Source organism: Condylostylus longicornis, unplaced genomic scaffold (genome assembly GCF_029603195.1).
Source record: "Condylostylus longicornis isolate FDR11 unplaced genomic scaffold, ASM2960319v2 ptg000085l, whole genome shotgun sequence".
In the NCBI taxonomy this organism is placed as follows: domain Eukaryota; kingdom Metazoa; phylum Arthropoda; class Insecta; order Diptera; family Dolichopodidae; genus Condylostylus; species Condylostylus longicornis.
The window spans coordinates 373,781-384,390 of record NW_026578053.1 but is presented as its reverse complement, the minus strand read 5'-3'; the positions used below and the strand labels follow the sequence as shown (position 1 = coordinate 384,390).

General features: G+C 19.1%; 1 protein-coding gene across 1 annotated transcript; it reads right to left on the bottom strand.

The window, feature by feature from the left end:
- Positions 1 to 6,616: 6,616 nt before the first annotated feature.
- Positions 6,617 to 10,270, bottom strand: LOC129613632 (mitochondrial import receptor subunit TOM20 homolog). The gene is made up of 3 exons (XM_055527771.1): positions 10,100 to 10,270; positions 9,955 to 10,027; positions 6,617 to 9,025 (listed from the first exon to the last, which is right to left on the bottom strand). The coding sequence occupies exons 1-3, from the start codon at positions 10,224 to 10,226 to the stop codon at positions 8,680 to 8,682; spliced, it is 546 nt and encodes a 181-aa protein (XP_055383746.1). The 5' UTR covers positions 10,227 to 10,270; the 3' UTR covers positions 6,617 to 8,679.
- Positions 10,271 to 10,610: the final 340 nt, after the last annotated feature.

Here is a 10,610-nt window from a genome sequence, read left to right as displayed (position 1 = left end):
ATGTAAATATGTATTTTCAAAAAAAAAAAACAAAAAAAAATGAAAATATATAATTATATATATAAATAAAAAATATAAAAATTTTACGTTCTAGTAATGCAGAATAGTAATAATTTAGAATTTATTTAATGTAAAACAAAAATATTTTAAAACTATTATAAAACAAAATAGTTATAATTTTTTTCATATTCAATTTCACAATGCAAATATTTATAAAAATATTGTAATAAAATGGATGGCTTCATTTTCAATTTTCGAAAAACACTTTGTTTTAAACTGCTCTTATTTGTAAAATTTCCAATATTATTATTAATAATTACAAACAATTATTGATTATAATATTAAAAATTATTTATGTAGATTTGAATTTCGATAATTTTTTATTTTAGCTAATTTATTCTTAAATTTAAATATTTTAATCAAACATTTTAAAACTAAAATATTTTGAAAAAGAAGAAACAGCCCTATCATGAATTTCCCTCATAGATTTTAAAAAAATATAAATTAAATTAAGAATCTTTAATGGCAGTATAATAGTTTTCCAATTTCAAAGTAATTAATTTATAAAAGCTGTAAATTTGTTTAAGTTTAAAATACATGAAAAAATAAATTGAAACTGATATGTTCAGATTCACTCACTTTATTTATAAATATGACTGTTAACACAAAAAAATTTCAATGATTCTTTTTCATGTTTGATCTATTCGAAAAATTACTTTTATGAAATGTATTTAAAGTAGATAAATTTTCTCAATTTTCAGAGAGCTTGCTGTACCAAAAAGTTACTTTCGATAAAAAAAATCAATTTTCGATAACATGATATAATACAGCCACATTAGAGTATTTCATAAGCTTTTAACATTTATTTTCATTACAATCCGAATTTTTAATTACCGTATTAAGAATTTTGAAAATAAAATTCTTGTGTTCGACATTAATGATATTATTTTCGTAATTTCTACAAATTTTACTGCTACGAGTGAAATTAATGATATTATTTTCGTAATTTCTACAAATTTTACTGCTACGAGTGAAATTCATGATAAGAATGAAATTATTAAAAAATCTTAATAAAAACAATTATAAGCATAATAATTGTGAAATTGATTCAAAATTTATTCATACAAAAAAAAGAAAATCAGTTAATCCGACCAGCAAAATGATGAGAGAATGTGTTTGGGCTTCGACATAACAACATAATGAAAATGGTACCACAATTTGGAAATATATGTACCATAAGAATATTTGCCAATTTAAAATAATTTAGTATTAACCAAAAACAAGCTTCTGTTAATTTTTGAGACTTTAATATTAAGAAATTCTTTAATTTTTAGCTCAGCTTTATTTTTTTTTTTGAGTCTTGAAATATTAAACTTTAAAGAACTGCTATACGAAGAATCCGTCGGATTAATGAAACATATTATATAATACATAATATTAAAAAGAAAATAAATAATTAAAAAAAAAAAAGAAAAAATTAAATATTAAAAACAGAAATTTATAACGAAAATACAAAAACATATTAATTACATAAATTCAATAAAAATATTGTTTTCGTTCTAAAAAAAAAACAAAAACAAAAGAAAATATTTAAAATAATTACTTTTTTTATATTCTTATATCTAATTAATTTTAATTCAAAGAAATAATAGTATGTACATTTTATTATAATTCTTCTAATCAAAAAACAAAGAATATTAAGATAAATCACTTATGAATTAAAGAATAAAAGAAAAAAAAAACTTTTTGAACTGATTTTTTAAAATATTTAGTATATTCCATAAAAATTTTTTTTTTATGTAAGCTATCATAAATTTATATTATATAATTAAAGATAAATACAATTAAAATTCAAACAAAAGTAATATTAAAAAATAAAAAAATAAAAATTATGAAAAAAAATAAAAATTATGAAAAAAAATAAAAATCATAAATTTTTATTTTTTATTAAATTATACTGAAACGTTTATAAATTACCCTGATACCCTGACTATTATAGGTATAATATTTTAAATAAAAATTTTAATAAGTATTAAAATTGAAGTATGGATAAAGTAATCTTATAAGAATTATAAGAAAATTATAATTGAAGATATAAAAAGATTAACGTAAATTAGAATTTTAATAATAATGTGAGAAATATTTAGAATGTATTCAAAAATCTTTATGATTTTTCATTTTTAAACCAGGTTTTTTTTTTATTCCAGTTCTAATTTAATTAATTTAATTAAATTAGTTCTAATTTAGGTCTAAATACAAAGCACGTTTGACAAATTCAGACTTGAAGTCTTCTAATCAAATTAAAATTCTATTTATAACTACTTTAAAAATATTATAAATTTTCGATATTGAAGAATTACTCGAGTATATTATATATTAAAAATCTGGAAAAGTAAAATAATCAGTTTCAGCAGATTTGTAAATACATTTGTGTTAAAAGACTTTTAAAATTTAATTTAGAATTTTCAGTGTATGTCTGAATTACTGAAAATCCTCGTAAATATTAACTAGCTATTTATATTCAATTTAAATTATTGTACAAAATAATTTAATAAATTTTTTATATATAAATAATTTATAATATGAAACGTTAATCTTTTTTACTCTTGCAATTATTGAAATAAGAAGATAAATTTGGCCTTGGTTTAGAAAATGATCGAATTTGAAATTATGAAGAAAAAAAATTGTCTATTAAAAATAATTTTTTAAAAATTTTTTTTTTCTTATTTAACATTTGTATTTTAAAAAATTTATACTCGTAATGTAATTTCTGCAAAAATTTATTTACGATGTTCTTATGAAAAATTTTTTTTTCTTGCTTATTAAAATACATAATATTTTCTATTAAAATTAAAACATTAAAAATAATTTAAAATAATTTTTAATTATCTTTAAAATTTTTAATCTTTAAAATAATTCTACAAATTTAAAATTCTATATAAAAATTATAAATAAAATAAAATATCAAATTGTGCCAAAAAATTTACTTAAAAAAATAAATCAAGTTTTGAAGATAGAAAATTTCTTTAACAAGAACAAATTCATTGGATAAAATTAAATTTCGAAATGAAAAATAGATGAAAAAGTTTTATTTTTAGAAAAATAAAAACAAATTTTTAATATTGCCAAGATTTAATCTATTTTTTGTTTAAATTAAAATTATTAAATCAGAGCGCGTATAATTGAATAATTTTAATTTATTAAAAATATAATAAAATAATAAAAATTCAATTTGTTAGTTTAAATGCAAAATCTATTCAATTAATAATGTTCGATTGTAACAAAAATAGTTTTTAAAAATTTTTTACCAATATTCAATTTTTTTTTTGCCAAAAAAATACTATAAAAAATAAGAATATTTTGAATTAATTGAAAAATAAATTATAGAAAAAACCCACTCTTAAAATTCGAATCTTTTCAGTAATTTGTTTAACTTCAATTTAATTAAACAAATGTTTTAATTAACTTATATTTCATTTAAATTAATGTGCAATTTTTTGGTTTCCACTTAAAAAACAAAAATTTGTTCAACTTATTTAGGAAATATTTTCTTTTTTTATCCATTTATTTGCAAATTTAAATTAATAATTTTTGTTTAAAAAGAAAAAAATCTAATTTCAAATAAATAATAACCAGCAGTAAATTAAAAATAATAAATATAATATAATTTTTATGGAAATCATTATCATTTTACTTCAATTAAATAATTTAAAAATATAAAATTAAATAATTATTATTAGTATTTCATAAATTATATATTAATATTTTGTTTACTTATTAAAAATTAGTTAAAATATGAGTTTTTAATAAATTTTATTTACAAAATATGAAAAAAATAGAAAAAAAAAATAAATTTAGAATTTAAAATTTTATTAAATTTTACTGCAAATTTTTAATTAAATAATAAATAAATATTTAATTTAAAAAATATATATAATTGTATGTTTGGAAAGTATATTGTTAAGAATGATTTCTGAATTGAATGTTAATTCATATTAAAAAATTTATTTAAAAAAAAAAAATATAAATGATATTATTTCTTTATATAATAAAGGATATTAATTATTTAGTTTTTTTTTAATCTAATTATTTGGTGCTATTCTATTAGCAAAACAATAGAATAAAGAAAATACATAAAAATGGAAATAAGAAAGAAGAAGTAGTATTTTGTTTAAAATATAAATATATTTAAATTATTTAATATATTATATATATATAATATTATAAATATAACAACACATTCAATATCTAACAATGAAGAATATATAAAAAGTAAAGCAAGCAAAAGAACATTAAAATGTAAAAAAAATGTGTTTTTTTATTAATTATTAATAACGTAAATTAATCAAAAGTTCATAATGATAAAATAAATGAAGACAGATTGTAAAAACAAAATTATTTTAAATTTTAATTAGTAAAAGTTTCATCAAATGGAGCTATCCATATAAATACTTTTTTTTGCATACAAATAGAAAATTATTTTGTATTGGGAATTAGATGAATAATAAATATCTCGTCTATTTTTCATTTATGTAAATTATCATCATATTATGGGGGCTTTCGTTAATTCATTTGTAATAAAAGAATTGTAAAAAATATAGCGCAGATATCTAATTTTAATTATTTTCTTTATTTTATTTTTTTAATTAAAAAATATTGATATTTCAAAATTTCAATTTTCATAACAATATCATTTTCGAACGACTGACTATTCAAAAATTTCAGTATTATTGCAGACTTCGTAAACATAAAAAAGAAAAATGATTTGAATTTTTTACGTGCTATTCCACCTGCCTTAGAAATTCAAGTTCCATTGTAGTACTTCTAACGTAGTGCCAATAAACGAAAATCCCTTGTCCATAAAATATGCTTAAAAATATTTTGTTTGTCAATTAATTATCAATGTCATTTAAGTTTAATGATAATTTTTGCTTCTCAATTTCTTTTTCATTTTGTTATTTTAACAAGAAATTTTATCTTATTAATTGCAAAAGTTAAAAAATATAAAAAATGCTTATTACAAAAAATTTATTTTAATATTTAAAATCGATAATTATTGTTAATAATATTAACAATATTATAAATATTATTAATAATAATAAATAAAAAGTTTAAAAAAATTATTAATTTTCTATTTTTTACAAGTCATCATAGTTAAATAGAGAAAATAATTTCGAATATATTTCAAATACATTAATTAAAATATAGATTAATGAATAATTTTTGGTTATTTCAATTAAAAATAAAAATAAAATAAAAATTTACTTAAACAATAGTAATTGAAATTGCATTTAATAAAGTGCCAAATTTACAAAAAAAAAAAAAATATACCAATTTTAATTAAAATGACTTAAAAAAAAAAACAATTATAAAATTATTTGAAAATTAATTAATCTGTTTTAGCATTCTGTCTTCATTAGAAAAAAAAAATTATATTCTAAAGTATGTTCAAAAATTAATTTATAAATATTTTAAAAATTAGTAAATAATAAAAATTTCTAATTAAATAATATTAAAATATTAAAATGTCGTGTTTTAAGAGAAAAAGTATATTAAAAATAATTATAAATTTAAAATAAAAAACCAAAAAAAAAAACTGATTAATAAAAAAAAGACAATTTACTTTTATATATAATAATTAATAAATTTAATCTTAAGCATATTTTTTAATTTTAATTTTTTTTTTTAAATTTGTGAATTATAAAAAGAGAAAAACCAAGAGTTTCCTAACAATTTGTTTAGAAACTACACAAAAAAGAAAAAAAAAAAAACAAAAATATTTTATTTTATGAAATGTTGGAAATGAAAATTTTTTTTTTTTAATTATGAATGAAATAAACATTTTAATTTAATTATCGGATATTTTTTTTATTACAAACTTTTTTCTTTTTGTAATCGATTAAGCCAGAATTTTTATTACAGAAAAAGTTCAAAGATAATTTGACTTGACTTCCGAAATAAATGTTGTTCGACATATTTCGATAGTAAAACAAGGAAGTGAATTTCCTTATAAGATTGTAAGTATTCAAATGTTTTCAACAGTTTCCTCTAGTCTAATAGCTTTATTCCGAATATCATTTTTTCAGTAATCTATTTTACCCACTTTTAAATCAAAGCTGATGAATATGAAATAATTGGGATGAAAAAAACCGATTGAAGACCTTAATTTTTAATTTTGAAGCTTTGAAACCGTACAGGAAAATTGAGCTAGTCCTGATTATGGGATTTTCTTTTTTGATAAAAATTTTATTTCTGGTGCATGTTTTTTTGTAAAAATGATTAAAGGTATTTATTATTTCGACTAAAATTCTATTTTGATAGACTTAAATAATAAGTAAATAAATTAAAACTTCTGCGATATTTCTCTTATTTGCCGCTCATTGGATTGGTCTAAAATATATACTATTTAAATAGAAATTTACTAATTATAACCTAACAACAACAACAGACCTAAACAAACTAAGCAAAAAGAAAAAAAAAACAATTTTGTATAAATTGTTAATTTTAAATAAAAAGACAAATTCTTTAATGAAATATATTTTATATTTTTTATTACCACCCATTCTCTTTTTGTTCTATTTTTTTTTTTTTTTTTTATTTAATTACACATTGATTTTAATTATAATATAAACAATTAAAACATTTACAAATTGATAAATTTTCACAACAGAAGTCAATAATTTAATTACAGACCATTTAAAATAAAAATATTATTTAAAGATGTAAAAAAATTTATTTTATGCTAGAGAATTTAAAAGATTAAATTTTTCAGATTAAATTTTTATTTTATAATTTTCGTCAGCTAATAGATAAATATTATTAGAGAAGGATGGAGATTAAATATTAGAAATATAAGTTTTAATGTAATGTAATAAACCATGAAGTGAAGGAATGAATTTTTTGAAATATTCAAACAATTTATATTTCACCATTATTATATGAGTTTTGAATTAGCAGATTAGATAGTAGTTGTTCAGTAACTTTTATACTATAATTATTTAAAAATTTTTAATTTTGTACATTTCGTTAAGAATGTAAAATTTGAAAAAAAAGGAAAAAAATTCAATATGAAAGCGAAAATTTGATAATAAAATAAAATAGTGATTCAAAATTTTAGTTATGATTGAAAAGAATAAAATTAAATCGGAATTCAAAGAGTGATTTCACAAATTTTTCCTTAAAACTAAGTAACATTTAATTAAATTACTTATTTTAACATTTTGTTTTTTTTTTTTCTTAATTTCCGTGAAAATTCTAGATTTGTTTCAAGCTGATTTGTTAATTATGAACTTACGGATTATATAATTACATAAATTCAATAAATTAAACAAATCGAAACCATAAAGAAGGCATGCATAACTCTTTCGTTAATTTCTTTACTCTCAAATTCAAGCCAAGCTTAAAATTACTTTTAGCATGCAAATAAAGGCTCTTGAAGCAAAACTTGAATTTCCATCCGTATTTAAAAGTTTTTTTTTTTTTTTTATCTAAAGAAAAGTAATTACATACTTTAAAAATATGGTTTCTTAATAAATTTATTTTAGAACGTAACAACTACAATTATTCAAATCTTGATTTTTTATTGTTGATGTTAAAGAAAATGAATTCAAACTGAAATTTTTCCCTTATTTGTACAATAATTTGAAAATTTTAAGTTAATTGTTATGATAGTATTCGAAAACTCATCAATATATTATGTATTTCACAAATAAGATGAAAAATTGAATGGTCACAAATTAAAATTTTATAAAAAATTTTGTTGTAAACATTTTATGAAAACGTTTAGGGAAAAATACAATTGAATTTCAATGCATATCATATTTCAATATAAGGATTATTCCTTATTGTTGCAATATATAATTATACAAATTTTGTATTACAATGTTGTTTTTCAGCGAAATGATATGATTTTTTTTTAAAAAGCGTATTTTTTTCGCTGCAAATAATTGCGATAATTTGAAATTATTCATTCATACTTATTATAAGTGATGTTTAGCTTATATTTTATAGTTCGCTTGTATATTATGTGTTTTTTTTTTTTTGGTATTCATATGATTTATAAATTCAAGACAAATTTGCCCATTTTGCAAGATTTTATTCGAGAAAAAAATGAGAAGATTAAGAAATTAATGGGTTTCTTTCTTATTATTATAAAAACAAAACAAAAAGTAAAAATAAAAAATTGTTCAAAAATTTTTAATTTATTGAATTATATTAGCTTCCTAGTTCTTGTAAGACTTAACAAAAATTTATTTTGTCAACTGTAGTTAAAACTGATTTGCTGTACATAAAATGTACATATTTTCCTTTTTTATCAAGTAAATTTATAACTCGAGAAATTTTTTCAAATTTAATAATATTTTCTTTAGAAAATAATCAATTTCAAATTTTAATTTTATTTTTCCATACATTTTTTTGCATTAAAAATTAAGTTTGTAGTGTTCAGTATACGTATTTTGTATATCTATATTCTTAATATGTAAATTTATTTTTTTTTTGTTCCAATTTAAATATAAATTTTTTTTGAAAGAAATATTTAAATAAAAAAGAAAAACGAAGGTGATAAACTAACTTTAGAATGATTTTTTTTTTTTTAATTTTGATTTGAAATGAAACTACTTATAAGTTTCCATTTCAATTTTTTGCTAGTTTGGTTTATTTTTGGGATGAATTTAAAATCTATTCCAAGTCATCAAGACTGGCTCCTGGTGGAACACCAATAACAATGTCACCACCAAGACCAGCCATCATAGCTGCAGCAGCTGGATCAACTGATTTGGATGAACTACTTGCAGCAACAATTCTAGGTCCCTTATCTTCAGATGCTGCAGTTCGACTTCCTAATTCTTGCATTTTTTGAATTAACATTGCAAACACTTGAGCTGGCAGTGATTTTTGCAAAATTTGTAATAATTTTGTTGGTTGACCGCAAACAACAATTGCGTTTGCCAAATGTTCAACACCTTTTTCAAAATCACCGGTTGCAATTAAAGTCTCACCCAATTGAATTTCTTGAAGGAAGTATCTAAAATAAAAAAAAGTAGCTTATTATAAAATATCTTATACATAAAAAGTGGTTAATCTTGTAATTTAAAGGTATTTTAAAAAAAGTAATGAAAATATTGTACACTGGCACAATATAAAAAGTGAACGTAATAGAACGTAATATTAAAATCGGGTAAGGTATTTGTAGATATTTGATACAGTTTTAATTAAGTATATGTATATGTTATTGCGCATTTTAATATAAAATACTATTTCATTAATAAGAGAAAAATTCACATTAAAATAAAATAACAATTTTTTAAAAAAATTCTTTGATATCAACAAAAATATCAAAAATAAACAAAGCCTTTGATACTTTTGTGGGTAAAGTAGTTATGTCAATGACCGACAAAAGAAATCTATTTAAAAATCTTGATGAACAAAACAAAAATATTTTTATATCCTAATTGCGTGATGTTTTTAAATACTCGTAGCAATAAAATTGTCACCATGCATAAAATTTATATTAAAAATTACTGCTATTTTTGAATTAGTTTTAATAATAGATTACATGTTTTTCAGCTCGATTACAATTTGTTAAATGTAATTAAGTTTAGCAGTTGCAAAATCATTTTTTCAAAAAAAAAATATGAATCATCTCCTAATTAGCAATTATATAAAAAGCATGAAAAAAAATTTATTTTTATTGATTTTTTTCATATATCCTTGAAAAGAATATTGAAATTATAATTTTCCTTTCTTTTTTCAAATAACATTGAAACATATTACATAATCAAAAAATGTCCTCTTATCCCTTTAATTATCCGCATATGTTATGAAAAAACATACCTACACACCTACTTACATACTCAAAGTTTTAACCATTTGATCAAGAAAATATAACCTCCAAAAGTTATTTTTCATAGATTTATCTTATTTAATATACTTTTTGAAAAAATTTGGACTAACCTTTCAATTGCTTCTTGGTCATGGAAATTTGGTAAATCATTCTTTGCTCCAGCTTTCTTTTGGCGACGTCTTCCTAAAAAGCATCATTTAAATTTTGATTCATTTTATTCCGGGTAAAACACATTTTTTAATTTAATAAACTTACGTTCTCGCACTTTCTTTTTGTACTCAGGATCACTACGTCTTTTCTTATCAAAATAAATGCAGTATCCCAAAAATAATGTACCAGCAACACCAGCCGCGATTCCAATCGTTGTTTTATTGATTTCCATTATTTTTAACAAAAATTGTTTGCGTAATCGAGAATCAAAAATATAAATTTAACTTTTTTTTTGTTTCTGCCAATTAATAAGAGAGAATTTCTGCCAATGAATGGATTGAATCAAAAAAGAAAAAAATAACTAAACCTATTCTCTATTTTATTATTATTTAATTTCCGCAAAATCTTTTTTCATTAAAACACGATGAAATCCGACTACTCACCACTACAATTTATTTTTGTAATTTGACATTGACAGTTATAGTAAAATTTATATTTCACCTCGATTAAGTCACAAGTTTTCTAATAATGTAATTTTAATAGGGTAGCGTTCTACATTTTTTCATTTCCAAGAACTTGTTTATACGATTTGTATGAACAAGTTCTTCTTTACTTT